The 16,040-nt window shown below is 37.4% G+C and overlaps 1 protein-coding gene across 1 annotated transcript in view; it reads right to left on the bottom strand.

The window, feature by feature from the left end:
- Positions 1–15,378, bottom strand: part of tpo (thyroid peroxidase) — a 72,905-nt gene extending 57,527 nt beyond the window's left edge. The window contains exon 1 of the mRNA XM_039749754.1: positions 15,281–15,378. Within this exon, the coding sequence (XP_039605688.1) occupies positions 15,281–15,378 (98 nt within the window). The remainder of the gene's footprint in view (positions 1–15,280) is intronic.
- Positions 15,379–16,040: the final 662 nt, after the last annotated feature.

Genomic DNA, 16,040 nt, shown 5'->3' with positions numbered 1-16,040 from the left:
ATGAGTAAAGAGCCTTTTACAAGTCCAGCCACAAATTCTCATTTGGTTTGAGATTTGCAACCTGACATTCGCATTGTTGTTTTTAAGCCTTTTGTGTATCTTTGGCTTTAGGCTTCGGGTTTTTGTCTTGATGGAAAAAAAAAAAAACTTTTTCAAGATGCAGATTTTTTGCAGACTGAATGAGTTTTTCCTCTAGATTTTCACTGCACTTGGCTGCATTCATTTTACATTTACAGGTGAAGCATCCCCACAACATGCTGTTGTGACCACTATGCTTCTCTGTGGAAATAGTGTGTTTTTAATAATTTGCAAAGATAGCCTTAGGGCAAATACAGTATGGTGTTTATTCTGGTAGAAAAAAAGCTTGACTTGGTCACTTCAGACCATAGTACCCATTTTCATTTAACTTCAGAGTCTCCCACATGCTTTCCCTGATTTTTTTATTTAGCAGTGGCTTTCTCTTTACCTCTTTGACTCTCGCTTAAAGCTGTGAATGATAAAGAACTTGGGCACAGTTGCCATATACACAGTCTTTTCAATTTCAGTCACTGTAGGTTGTAACTCCTTCAGAATTAGCAGCCTTACTCACTAGTCATCTCCTTGCACTATTAATTGGCGATGGTCTATGCTGGTTTATGGCTGTATAGTACCCTTTCCATTTCATAATGATTGATTTAATGGGATTCCAAAGCATATTCAGTGACTTGGCCCCTGACTTATAGTTTTCAGTCGCCTTTTCACAAAGTAGCTTGGAATGTTCTTTTATTTTCAACGTGTAAGTTACATTGCCATACTGACTTCAAACAAGCTGGACCTTCGCGATAAAGTGCATTTATACTAAAATCAATTGAAACCCCTTTACTATAGACAGGTGATCTCCATTTCGCTATTATGTGACTTCTGAAATCAATTGGTTACACTAGTGATGATTCAGAGGTGTCATATTAATGTGGATGAATAGTTATGAGTTTAATCATTATGTGTATTGTATATGTAAGTAATTTAGACCACTTTACAGAGATCTTATTTTTAACTTTGACATTCAAGACATTTTTTTCTAAGGATCAGCCAAATTAAATCCACTGTAATTCAATGTTGTATAACAATAAAATGTAGAAAGCTTTCAGGGCAAAATATTTTTATTGGCACTATATTAGGTGAATTGACTACACTAAATTGGCCCTACTGTGTGTTCGGTTTGTGGGTGTGTGTGTGTTTACCCTGCGATTGACTGGCATCCCATTCAGGGTTTGTTCCTGATTTGCACCCAAAACTAGCTGGGATAGGTTCCAGCCCACCCATGACCCTGGTCTGAATTAAGCAGGTTAGAAAATGACATGACTATATTATCTATATTTAAATACTAGCCGTCCCCTGCAGCTCTGCCCACGTAGTAGTGAAACAGGACAAATTTTAAAATTCAATAAACAAACAGGTATTGCTAGCTAAGTGGAGTAAAGTTACACTCCAAAACGTGGTGACAGGTGGAGTGACTTGAACGGAGGCTGGCACATGAGTGAGGAGAGCCCGTCCTGGCTACCTACTCCTGATGTCATGCTTCCCCCTATCCTCCGCCAACAGCCGCTCTCTCGGTTTAGCGCGAATAAATCGCTCCTGCAAGTGAACTATGATACTTAGCATGATGGAAGAAGTCGCAAAATCAACCGGAATGTTCAAGCAAGTTATAGAAAAAAAAGTTCTAAATCCGTTAAGTAGTTATCTCTTGAAAAGCGGATAGATAGACAGACAGACGTTGGATTTTATATATATAGAGATAGACAATTGTGTTATAAAAGCAATACTAAGACATTATGGAATATTTCAAAGGAAAAAAACTAGTTTAATTATGTAAGCAGATCAGGTACTGTATACACTCTTACCAGCCATGTGTTATGTAAATTAAAAAGAAGTAATACCAGTGTTTTCTAGGAAATATTCTTTCATAAAATTTGGACTGCACATCTGTTTCTTTGACTTTTCGACTACTTGTTTTCTGCTCTTTCCCAATGAACTCAGTATTAACCACTTGCATTAGTTTAATATGTTATAAGCTGCGTATATTTTCTAGGTCTTTGTTTTAGTTGAGAAACTACTCATTTATTTTAAAATGCTTTAGTTTTGAAGAACACACAAAGAATAGACTACCATAATGTTGTATAAAACTGTTCAAAAACTGTTCTTAGACATTAATTGTATTAGAAGTGATGAACATTTAAGTGAAATATATAAAATAATAAAACTCCAATAACAGATAACTATTGGTTGCAGTAGACTGTGTACACTCTAGATACACTACATACCCCAATTTTATAAATTACTATGTAATGCAGATAATTAGGTTCTTTTATCATTATCAGTGTTCTGAATTGCCAAGAATCAAAATTGCCCTTATGATTAAAAAATATGTAAGCAGTCATTTATGTTTTTTAGAATAATTCATTATTTAAAATATTATATTCTTAAAGACAGAATTCAATACGCTTCAGCTCTAAGGCTTGATATGTTATTCCATTATTCAGGAGATGCAAGCAGCCTGATCTGGCAGCAACAGAGCATGTGACCAGTTTAGAAAAGTTAAATAGTTCATCATTTAACCCACTAATTCAACTTTTCTTTATTTTATTTCACTGATGACCCAAACTTAATTATAAGTTTTTTTTGTTTTTTTTGTTACCAGTCAAAGAAACTCTATGCTCTATAAATCTCAATACATAGATAATAAAGTTATAAAGACCTCTTACCTGATGCAGTTGACTGACTGAGACCCAAACACATTTCTGGATGGTCACAAAGTAATGGGCTGTGTCCCGAAGTTAAGAGTCCCATTTGAAGTGCACAATGTTTGCATACAATATGTTCTTCATGCTTCTGTGATTTATAGCACTTAACAATTTTTAGAATTTTCAAGCATTTAACTGAAATAAGCATGACATATGTTTGAAAAAGTAGGCATGACAAATTATGTTGGAAAGGCAGTTAAGTCTTTAAACCTAGTACATTATTCAGATTCTCTTCTGATTCATCAATTTAGTTATATATTAAAAAAAAACCTCTTACAATGTAACATTTACAGTTGCAAGGGTCAGAACCTATCCCAGCAACACAGAGTTATCTGTGAATCTTCAAACCACTATTAAACCCTAGGAATATGTCTGAATGGCAAAAGGTAAAAATAAGTGACACCTTTATTAACAAAAATAATTAAGGGAGAGATATACAAGTCTTCAACCCCAGACTCTCTGTTGGCTTGTCCACTTGCCCAAACCAGTACCTTAACCATACATTCCCTTTTCTCAATTTTTGTGAAAAAGCCTTTCTCTTCTTGTCTTTAGATACTATTCTCTCTACCACCAGACAACTTCCCACCCATCTGCACCATCTGAGGGACAGCACAGGTCAATACAATCCCTACTGGAACATAGTGCCTTTCAGTGTCAACAAAGTGTTTGCCACCTCTGGTGTGCTCTTCTAGGCCTCAATCTATCTCTCTTGTAATATAGGTGAGGTATCTCTGCCAACTGGCAGGTCACACCATATTATGTTGAGGACTCTGGTATAATGTATGTTTTTTTATTCTACTCATGATCAGTTGGGTGTCATTTCTAACACGAAATAGTAGCTCATTTTTGAAGAGGAGAAAACTTTACTGAAAAAGTATAAAAGTTACATCTTCAAATGATGGCAATCAAATTTAAACAGTGGTTGGAGCATGTGAGTTTTGACATTCATGAGACATTGCCAACTATAGCCAAATGGAAGTTACAAAATAAGATTTTTTTAGGAAAATGTGATGCTACAAATCAACTGATAATTATTCTGCAGCTGAGATTAGAAATCTTCACCATTTTGAAATAATATATGACTCTCAGAAGGATATCAAATGCACACATGTATGTACCTTCTACACAACTCTTTTTTGTAAATTGGAAAATAGAATATAGGCTGAAAGAAACTCAAACTCTATTAGGTCAAACCACATGGAAATCAGTGTTTAAGGGATAACAAAATCATACACTAAAAAACTGTACAACTCATCAAAAGACCACCAAAGATGGTACTGGCATATAAGGAGCTGTCAAGTCAAGTCAAGTTGGAGAGCATGCACTGGTACAGGGTGTTCCTGCACCCACTACACAGCGAAACAACTCAGGATCCCAGTTTGCAACCCCCAGGCAGACACACGGTCCAGTCCCACCCTCTGGAAATGACCCTCTATCTGCCGCAGTCAGGTGTTACGTGGGTGACTACTTGGCCTAGGCCTTGGCTGTGGTTGGAAGAAAATCAGCACAGAAATCACAAGAAACATTCAAGAAATGGAAATATCAGGCACATTGATGTACTGTGCACTCATTATAATTTAAATTGTTAAATGAGTTAAATGTGCTCAAGACAGCTAAAAGGCAACTTAATTTAAACCTAAATCAGTTGATTTATTTTCTTGTAAAGTATCTGAAAGGCCAGCGATGAACTTCAAGTAAGGATATCTGGAAAAGTGCTAACAAGATGATGCAAAACTAGTTTGAAGTGGTAATAAACTTGTGAGATGATGAAACATTAAAAACAGGGATAGAGACTGGCAGGACAGATAATACATCCAATTTTCAATTGATAAATAAATGAATTAATTGATAAATAAAAAAATAAACATAACGAGTATATCAGATGAAAGTATAGCATGATAGTAGTGGGTAGAAAAGACCCCCAGAGACGTTTCTTAGCACACTGTGGTGGAATGAGTCTGAGGCTAAAAATGTTTGAGGAGAGCACCTGCTGGAGGGGATTTTTCATGATGGCATCCAATTTTGCATTCTTCCTCTGTTCCATAACAGCTTCCAGTGTGTTCATAGTTTGCTCTGCGATATAGCAGGCTTACTTGATAGGTTTGTTAAGGCATTATGCTTCTTCTGAGCTCAGGTTGCTTCCCCAGGAGACTGCAGCATAAAACACCACACTGGCTACTATGGAGTAGTAGAACATTTCCAGTAGTTTGCTACACACATCAAAAGACCTGAATCTCCTTCGCAAGTACAGACTGCTCTGGCTCTTGTTACATAGAACCACTGTGTTGTCAGACCGGTCCAGTTTGTTGTTTATGTGAAGCCCAAGGTACTTGTAGCTCTGCAAGAGAAAACTGAAATTTTAGTGATTGGCAATAATGGATTCAATGAGGTTATCAGAAATAAACTTGATGCATTAGGATTAAAAGTCAAGACGGAAGTAAAAAACTTAGGGGTAACTGTTGACTGTAACCTGAATTTTAAACCGCATATTCATCAGACCACTAGGACAGCATTTTTTCACTTAAGAAACATAGCAAAAGTTAGACCTCTTATATCATTGAAAGATTGATTGTTTTCAGTCGACTAGATTACTGTAACGCACTCCTCTCAGGACTACCCAAAAAAGACATAAATCATTTGCAACAAGTGCAGAATGCAGCTGCTAGAATCCTAACTAGGAAAAGAAAATCTGAACACATTTCTCCAGTTTTGATGTTACTACACTGTGTCATTCAGAATTGACTTTAAAATTCTGCTTATGGTTTATAAAGCCTTAAATAAACTTGCTCCATCTTATATATCGGAATGTCTGATACCCAATATTTCAAATCATAACCTTAGATCCACAAATGAGTATCTCCTTAGAATTCCAAAAGCAAAACCTAAAAGAAGTGGTGAGGTGGCCTTCTGCTGTTATGCACCTAAAATCTGGAATAGTCTGCCAATAGGAATTCGCCAGGCCAATACAGTGGAGCACTTTAAAACACTGCTGAAAACATATTACTTTAACATAGCCTTCTCATAACCTCACTTTAATTTAATCCTGATACTCTGTATGTTTAATTCATTATAATAACTATTCATGGTGGCTCTAAATTCCGCACTAACCCCTACTCTCTCTTCTGTTTCTTTTTCCGGTTTCTTTGTGGTGGCAGCCTGTGCCACCCCCACCTACTCAAAGCATCATGATGCACCAACATTGATGGACTAAAAGCTAGAAGTCTACATGACCATCATCATCAAGTCCTTCCGTGAGAACCCAAAATATAAAGAGGACTGTTTCATTTATGTGAGGTAGAATGCCCAGAGGTGACTGGGGGGTCTCATGGTCTGGAGTCCCTGCAGATTTTATTTTTTTTTTTGTTTTTTCTGTCCTCCCTGGCCATCGGACCTTACTCTTATTCTATGTTAATTAATGTTGATTTATTTTATTTTCTTACTGTGTCTTTTATTTTTCTATTTTTCATTATGTAAATCACTTTGAGCTATATTTTTTGTATGAAAATGTGCTATATAAATAAATGCTGTTATTGTTGTTGTTGCACCACTTCCACATCCTCCCCCAAATTATGACAGGTCTCAGAGGCTTCTTGGCACATTGGAAGTCCAGCAGTTGTTCTGTTGTCTTGCTGATATTGAGTTGCAGGTTGTGGTACTCCATGACTTTCCTGTACTCTGACTCATCTCCATTATTTATGTAACTACTGATTAAATAAGTCATGCATAGAGAATAAACAGGGGCTATCAAGAGCTACCTGCTGTAATATTCCATGTTGAGTCCAATAAGGAGATAATTTTGTCCAAATCAAAAGTAATCAGTCTTTAAAAAATAAAGTTATATGTCTGAATCAAGCGACCAAGAAATTTAAATAAAATGCAGGTGTGACTATAAGCCTACTAGGGAAGTAAAACAAAAAAATACAAACAAAGACTGGTGTCTGGATCTAATTGTTATTATGTTGTGTCACTTTGTTAACCCTTTGTTAACCAAGTGTTGGCAGGGGGTACTCTGTTAAAGTGATTAACACTGCAGACGTGTAACCCTGCTTGAGTCTAAAGAAAAGCACATTCTGCATGACAATTATGACAGTTTTGCATTATTTTCACCCATCACCCACTTCCCCCGTACCCACCAACCATTTCCACCAATTTCCTCAAATATTTGAAGGAACAAAATATTAGGTAGATCAGTATTACTATATTGCCTTGTAAGAGTAAGCATGGATTTCTGTATCCGTGTCCCATTTGATAGACTCATGTGCTATTCACTGTTGGCTATTGTCTTATGGTTGATATTGCTAGGATAGGCTTTGTCCAATCATCACCCTGACGTGGATAAATTGGTACAGATGCATCGATGAATGGGTAGATGGATGGATGACAGAGTGTTGTTTTGTTCATTTCTGAATGGTATTTTGTGATGAACTTGCTCCCCTTTCATAGTTAGTTTATGTCTTGTTCCTGTACTTGTAGGAATGGCTCTAGCAATCCTGGGTTGGATTAAACATTATCAGAAAATGTATTGTTTATCTGATGTAATTTGCATACTTAGAAAAATATTAATTATGAGAGGAGTTGCAATGCCTGATTGCATCTAATAACTGGCCCTTTGTATAATCAGAAGAATTTCTATCATATCGGAAATTTTAGTCGGTTGTCTTGTAGTGTGTGAGCAGCCTCATGAGAGCCAATTTTCTAAAGTCAGTATCATATTTTCTGAAATTCTTTGTGCAGTGAGTATGTGCGTGGCAACAATAATTGCAATAGACATGGTGCAGAAAACTATAATTTTGTGCATGGAGACCACATTAACCATACTCTGGCAGCAAAACTCATACCTATCCAACATGTCTTCTTCATTATACCATGACAGACTGGAATAGGAGAAAAGTGGTCAGAGATACCCCAATGACAAAAGAACTCAAAATAAATACACACAGCTGTAAGCTACAGTACATAGATTATGTTCCTGCAATTCTCTCTGTAAAATAGACAGGTTGTATTGTCTGCACTTAACCAACCATCTGCCACCCGGTTACGCCTTTTTCTTTTCTTTGTAGTTTCAGAGCACAGTACAGCAAGAGTCAGCAACACAGCTCTTTTCTGTGTTGACAATTTCAGAATTTTGTGGCCATAATGTTTTTTTGAATATGTAAAGCTTTATTGCAAAATGTCAATGGGGAAAATTATCCATAAGGGCCATGTATACATATAGTCTGAGCTCTCATATCTTGACACTTGAATTGAATCGAACATGCTCGTATGGCGTATGGTTTGAGCACATATACTACTGGCAACACTGTATCTTGCAGTGTGAGTAGTCACTTGAACACGATTTCTAAAAAGTTGATAGTGTATGTCTGGCATTAACAGAACTAATGGTTTAGCAAATTCGTTGAAATTAGATATGATGTCATCATCATCAGTGCTTTCTGAGAATTTTGGGGAGGACTCTTTTAACTGAAACATACTTACCCAAACAAAGAAAATCGACTATATTACACAAAAGCAATAATATTTCAGTATACCATGCAAAACTATAAAATGAGTTTCAAATGAAACAACAGAAACCCTTGTTTCAAACAACATAAATATGGTACCAAACTAATGAACAACCTGAACTGAAGCCCATCCAAGGAGAAAGTTGCCACAGGGCAGGTAAAGGGGTCATATTTTTTTAAATGAAGGATTCAGAAATGGAAGAAGTTGTTCCAATCACAATGTCTAATCATTTGATTGAATTTGTGTAATATTCTCCATTACCATTCTTTTTAAAGGAACAACAAAATAACCTAAAGTCATGATTCATAGATATATAGAGCAATATAACAACTTAAATTCAGTGCTTTATAGGTTAAACTTGTTTAAATCTGATTGAATTTTTAACTACTTAAACTGACCAGCATGAATTTTTCTTTTAATATGTGCAAATAAATGCATGAATAGTAAATAAAAATTAATTGAATTCATACATAAAATAGCAAAGTAATTTATACAGTTGGTATGACTAACTGGACGAATAATCAAAGAGCCAGTGCACTGGATTTTAAATCATAAGGTTACAGGTTCAGTTCCCAGTTGTGACTTGCTATGTGACCCTCAGAAATCCTACCTTTTTTCTGCTTAAACATTAAAAATACAAACATACATAAGAGTTTAATAATTATGACAAACAAGAGGAGACCCCCTAGTGTGTTTGTTTAGCTAGGTTTTCCCAGTTTCTCATTCAGATGCTTTTCGAAAGTTAACAATGTTTCTGCTTCAATAACATGACTCAGTAACTGGTTCTGGATTTCCCCTTTTTGTGAAAAAGTGTTCCCAGATTCCCATTTTAAATTAACTTTCATTTATTTTTCACCAGTGTCCAATAGTATGCATTCCACTATGTAACTAAAAGAATTTCAAAGGATTTTTTTTTTGTAAACAGTTATAATGCACAACAATCTTGCAAATCTCTTGGAGTAGAAGCATCTGCCAAATGTGCAATACACAGTCTGGGAGGGGAAGAAAAAAGATTATTAATTAGACATTAATTTAAACAAAGTACATAACTTTAAATGTGAGTAGCACTGTAACACAAAAGATGTAGGGCTTCAAGTATAACGGTGTGCGTAGAATTCACACTAAAACATGGCGTATGGACAAAACTGAAAATGTGCATACACACAAAAAAATAAGATGCATAAAACTGTGCATATGCAAAGTTCCACACACTTCCCCCTTATAAATCCCAATGAATGTAAAATTTAACGCATATGCACGTGCCTACAGCCCCACCCCGACTCCTTGCAGATTTTCACATATTTCAATATGTAAATCAATATAAATATCCCTTTTCATTCTGTGTTTTGTGATGTGGAGGTCCTACTCAGTGAAGTGGAGGCAAGGAAAAACATATTTTTGGTGGCTTAGGCAATGGTATAGGCAACAAAAGGAAATTGATTGGGTAATGCTCAACAGTTTAAGCAAAGAAAGTCACACAGTGCCCGTAACAAAAAAGAAGTGGTCAGATGTCAAAGTCGAGCTGAAAAGGCAAGTCGTAGGCCACCGTCTGATTGTCATACAGAAGTGCATTAGGTCACAGAGAAAGAAAAATAGTAGTCTATTATGTCATTATTTAAAGTAGAACATTGTGAACATCATCTTAAAATCGATGTTTAATTTTCTAGAGTTTCTCAAGTTCTATCATAACTAAAGCTTCATATTCTGTGTGTGTGAATCACTAGCTTCTTAAATGGGCTTCTCTTTCATAGACAGGAGCATGAAGGCAGGAACCGTCACACAGAACACATTACATTCATGATATTATAGCTCTCTGAACATCTTAGAATACTAAGATGTATACTTGATATTATTTTCATGAAGAAATGCATTAAAACATTTATTAACATGTGGAGGAACGGTGGCACAGTGGTAGTGATGAGCTGGCACCCCATCCAGGGATTTTTCTTGCCTCCCCCATTCCAGGGATTGTTCCTGCCTCCCGCAAGATGCTTGCTGGGACACTCATGACTGTGAACTGGAATAATTTATTGCAGCAGTACTGTCTCTGTCAAACATACCAACCTCCAGTCCCAGCAAGCATCAAGTGTGAGGCAGGAACAATCCCTGGACAGGGTGCCAGCTCGTCGCTACCACTGCAACACCACTACCCCACATGTTTAATTATTAAGTGTATACATTATTTAAATGAAATTAATGATTTTTCAGGGGTGGCATGGTGGCGCAGTGGTAGCGCTGCTGCCTCGCAGTTAGGAGACCTGGGTTCGTTTCCCGGGTCCTCCCTGCGTGGAGTTTGCATGTTCTCCCCGTGTCTGCGTGGGTTTCCTCTGGGCGCTCCGGTTTCCGTCCAAAGACACAAAGACATGCCGGTTAGGTGGATTGGCGATTCTAAATTGGCCCTAGTGTATGCTTGGTGTGTGGGTGTGGGTGTGTTTGTATGTGTCCTGTAGTGGGCTGGCACCCTGCCCAGGATTGGTTCCTACCTTGTGCCCTGTGTTGGCTGGGATTGGCTCCAGCGGACCCCCATGACCCTGTGTTTGGATTCAGCGGGTTGGAAAATGGTTGGATGGATGGATTTTTCAGTAAAATGTAATATACATACTTTAATGGATTTCATCATGAAAATTATTTCAAGTATACATCCTAGTATTCTAACAGAACACAGCTCCAAGATGATAGCTCTTGAAAATCTAAATAGACTTAGCAGCCAATAATCATCATCTGTAAATACATGCTCTCTTTTATTGAAGTGAATCGAATTCTTTTATTGTCATTGTATGGTACAATGAGATTCAATATGCAAATCCTCCATAAACATATTTTCCTATAAAATGATAAAATAACAATAATAATAATATGATAAAAAAAACAATGAAACTATACAATATGAAAGCATAAGTACAATAAACAAGTACATATAGTACAGATGGTTCATAAAGTGGCTCTGATAGTGCAATTTTACAGTTGTAGTGCAAGTTTACAGTGAAGTAATTGTAATTATAAGTACAAGCAGTTCTATCTGGAGCACTTGATAGACTGATTGAGTGTATTTATAGCTCTTCGGATGAAACTGTTTCTGAGCCTTGAGGTCCGTGTAGGAAAAGCTCTGAAGTGTTTGCTAGATGGGAGAAGTTCAAACAGACTGTGGCATGGCTGAATGGAATCCAAACAGATGCTGGTGGCTTTCCTTATGCAGCATTTGCTATAAATGTCCTCCAGGGCTGGAAGCTGTATCCTCTGCACTCTCAACACAACCCACCGTAGAGCTTTCCAATCAGCTGCTATGCAGCTGTGATTCCACAGTCAGATACAGTGGGTTAAAATACTGTGAGTGGTGCACTGATAGAAACAATGCTAAAGCAGCTGAGGTATTTGGAATTGTTTGGTCAGTCCATGCATCAGAAAGATTACAATCAAGTGAATTAAATTTGTAAACAATGTGCAATCAATTTAGGTGTATTTGATAAAGCCTGTGTCGTTGATGCAAGTATGAATAAGAAGGGAAACAATACAGAAACAGTAGCACTACTTTGATGCTGGGTGCCGCCAGTTTGCAAAACCAAGCAGAAAAGTATGTACACACAGTCTTAGTCTACCGTGAAAATGTGTGTGGCTTTACACAAAGTTTTTATACAAAGGGAACTTGGGAACCAGGTGTATGCAACATATTTTTGCTTACATATCATTTATACATGTGGCCCTTAGTGTATGATGTTTGAATTTCAGTCCTGGTTTCTGCCTATGTAGAGTTTGCATGTTCTCCCTAAGTTTAAATGGGGTTTTCCATGTTCTTTAGTTTTAATGCTACATCCCAGAAAATGTGTTTTATTACTAATTCTGAATAGTTCCAGGGTGAAGTTGGTTCCTACCCGTTGCCTGATGCTGCCAGGGCAAGTATAAAACAGTATGAATTGAATTAAGCAGGTCTATAAATGTTATAATTTTGTTACTTTGTTTAGTAAAAATTCTTTAAATATAGAGGGCACGTATTAAAGTTTATTGAAAAGCATTTTCATGTTCTGACACCTGCATCCTTTAGGTGATTTCATTTACTTAAGTTGCTTTTTTTGTATTTTGCAGGTGCATCCGGTAAGATAACAATATATGGATCCTTTAGGTCATTTTTTAAAATAGTTTATTATATGTATTGTATTTTAATACCCAAATATATTTGCTTTACTGGTCTAATATAAAAAATATTAATAATTCTACATATATGAAATAGTGTTCAGAATTGTAGCTTTTAAAACACATTTAAAAAAAAAAACAAACTTGACTAGTGTAAACCCCATCACTTCCTCTTTCAGTGTTGGCTGTAAAACATCTGCTACATTTTCACTTTATGTTACCATTTATTAAACATAAAGAAACCACTTTATTTAATACAGGCCAACATTTTCAAGATGTATTTTAACTTGTTGACAACAATAGCATAAAATACATACTTAGCAAGACCAGCTTTTGGGAATCAATTCTAAATTTTTGCCTTGAATGAGAACAGCTTTTAGTATACTGGTCCATTTATTTTTTATCTTTACATAAAATTCCATATCACCAACAGTTTTCTTCTTATTGTCTTGCCTTTTCATTCAAGCAACAGATTATTGAGCATGCCCTTCACTTCATATTCCGGGCCCAAGCACTCACTTCTTAAAAGCACTATTGGATGCTTATATTCAATGTAGTGTAGTTCCTCTTGATGAAAATTTCCTGTTTACAAAAGCTCATTGGCATTTCTAAAGAACACAAAAAAGGCTGACATCAAGAAAAAGGCTCAGAAACCTACTTTTGTTAAAACACAGCTGCCTTCTAATGTTCTTTACAGATTGCAAATGTTAATGAGCTGCATAAATGAAATCAAATTAGAAATCTAAATGCATGATCAAACATTAAACATCCTCATATAAAATATAAAAACTGCAATAAAATAACATTTTCACTTTATATGGTAGTATAATTTAGTTTCATCTGCCTTGTTTTGTAGCTAAATGACAGAGAGAAAGTGGTATACTAGTAATCAGTTACACTGAATTATCTTTACATGAAATTTGATCACCTTCAACATAAAATCAACTTAAAATGCAGAGTAATAAGAAGCAATAATTTTATTTATATACATGTAATTTATTTTCTGAGAAAAGGCCTATCCTAACAGCATTAGGCATGAGATGGAAATCAATACACACACCCTCAAAGGAAAATTAAATACAGTGTACTGCATTTAACACTAAATGTATGCATGATGAGTGGCTGAGTAGAGTAGGGAAATGTAGGCTGGCCTAGGCACAACCCTAACAGACAGTCAGTGGTGTGTACTGACAAGGACAATACAGTATATCTAGACAGGGAGTGTAACCCATGTTACTGTACTGAATGCTCTGGAAGGATTATAAAGAGGGTCATCCAGGAGCTAGAGAGTGAAATGTGCTCTGAATCTGTAAACTTACTCCAAAACACTAGTGTGTGTGTAATGAAGCCATGCCTGGAATGACTGACTTCCTTTACAAGACAGAAAGTGTTGCCACTTACAATGGAAATGAAGTGTACAGATGTCCCAATGTGAAAACAAAGGCATTAAAACTAACCCAATTTATCCATTTTTCAAGCTGAAAGAGTTACCAAATATTGATCCACCTCTTGTGATTGCACATATTGCAAAACAATGGATCCATGTCTTTTTATGAAGGAAAAAAGCAAAACATTGTTCTGAGATTCAGCCATTTTAAAAGGAAATCAGCTGTGCAGTGCACTTCTCTGCGTTGTTCATATTCCTCCACAAAAAAATTTCATCCTCAGGGGTACCGTTTCCTCCCGCATTCACCTTGAAAAGTCATCTCCAAGTGCTGATATTTATATTATTCAATGTTGATACCCAGAGTTGAATTGCTATCTCTGTTCTGTGGACAAGTAGATCATAGTCACTGAAAAAATCACACATATGATGTCTCACAGTTTTTCACTATACAGAAGCTTATTACGTTATACCGCAAAGATATTGCCTGCTGTTGCCCAGTATCATCATGCATGATTGCACCACAGTGGTCTTATGACTAAACAATTGTGCGCACGTGTAGTGTAGAGTCAATTGAAAATGACTAAATAGATGTAGGCAGTTTAGTTTTAATCACATTGACGTTTATAAGGTTTAAAGGAGGCAGAGCTGATTGATTGGTATCAGTGAGTGTCATAGAGTTAACTCACTCAAAAACATTGTCCTCAGTTATTACCATATAATCAGCAAAAGTAACTCAGCATGCCCTATAAAATCTGATAATTGGTTTGTGAAGCTTCTATCTGCTTCATCATAGTATGATTCTATCACGCTCTGCCTTTTTTGCATTTTTATAACATGGGTGCACACAACATGCCTGTAATGGTCTGGGTTGGCTCCATGGTTTTGCAACACTTAAATTCACAGTTGTTGATAGTCATGAACAAATGAGCCAAGGCAAATGAAGTGCTCAACTACTTTGATGTAAAGCAAACAGTGTTCTAAAAGTGCAGTGCGACATCCATTAAATGGTTAATAAATAATCCATAAAAACACGTGCCCTTCCGTGAAAGTTACAATCAGTCATAAAATCATTATTTCATTAAAACTGCACAGAAATCTGGCTTCTCTTTCTGACCCAGCCCAGCACTTTTTCCACTTTCCCTCTCCCCAGCTCAACATGCTTGGGTCTTGCTCAGTCTCAGTCAGTGCACATTGGCACTAACACCTTCAGAACTATCTCACTGAGCACAGGAGAACTACTGGGATACATCCTTAGCCCTTTGCCTTTTACACTGCTAACTGAGCAGAGTTCAGTTGGAACCAGATCGTGAAGTTTGTAGGTGACATGACTCTGGTGGGTCTCATGAAGAACAATAATGTCTCAGCATACACGGAGGAAGTGCCAAGTGTGGCTGCCTGGTGTAAGTGCAATAATCTCTTTCTTAATGTTGAAAAGACAAAAGAGATAATAATAGAATTCAGGATTCCAGAACCGCTAACTCACCTTTCACCATCAAACATCAAATTCCTGGGAGTCCACATCATGGATGACCATTCTTGGTCCCTCAACTCCACCTCCATAGCCAAGAGTGGCTCGGCCATATCTGTATGTTTTGCGGAGACTGATGAGAGTGAGCTTCCCACCACCAATTCTTACTACCATTGAAAGTCCATTCTCTACCTGCATCACTGTCTGGTACGGGAACTGTAATGTTTCGGACTGCAACACACTACAGCAGATAGTGACAGCAGTTGAGAAGGTTATTGGTGCGCTTCTTCCTCCCATGAAAGACATTTACCAAACCCACTATTATAACAAAGCCCTTAAAATTGTTAAAGACCATTTGCTCTTGTTACATGGTATCTTCTCTCCTCTACCATCTGGAAACTGATATTGTAGTTTCCACTCTGGTTCTGCAAGACTGAGTAACAGTTTCATACCACAGTCCATTACAATTTTTAATGCATACAAATTGTGGCCCCCGGCCGGGGCTGGAGCCCGGCCGGGACGCCCAGGAGGACGTGAGGAGGGCTTGTGCCTCCTCCAGACCGCGAGGGGGCGTCCGTCCTGGTTTTGTTGGGAGCCACGGGTTGAGGGTATGGAAGCCCTACCCTGTAGGGGCCCGTGGTTACCGTCAGGCGGCGCCCCGATGCCGGTTGATCCCATGCAGTCGCCGGCCGGAGCTGGAGCCCGGCCGGGACGCCTTTGGAGGACGAGAGGAGGGCTTGTGCCTCCTCCACACCGCGAGGGGGCATCCGTCCTG

This window comes from Polypterus senegalus, chromosome 3 (assembly GCF_016835505.1).
Source record: "Polypterus senegalus isolate Bchr_013 chromosome 3, ASM1683550v1, whole genome shotgun sequence".
In the NCBI taxonomy this organism is placed as follows: domain Eukaryota; kingdom Metazoa; phylum Chordata; class Cladistia; order Polypteriformes; family Polypteridae; genus Polypterus; species Polypterus senegalus.
The sequence above is the reverse complement of the archived record's forward strand: the minus strand, read 5'-3'. Positions and strand labels throughout refer to the sequence as shown.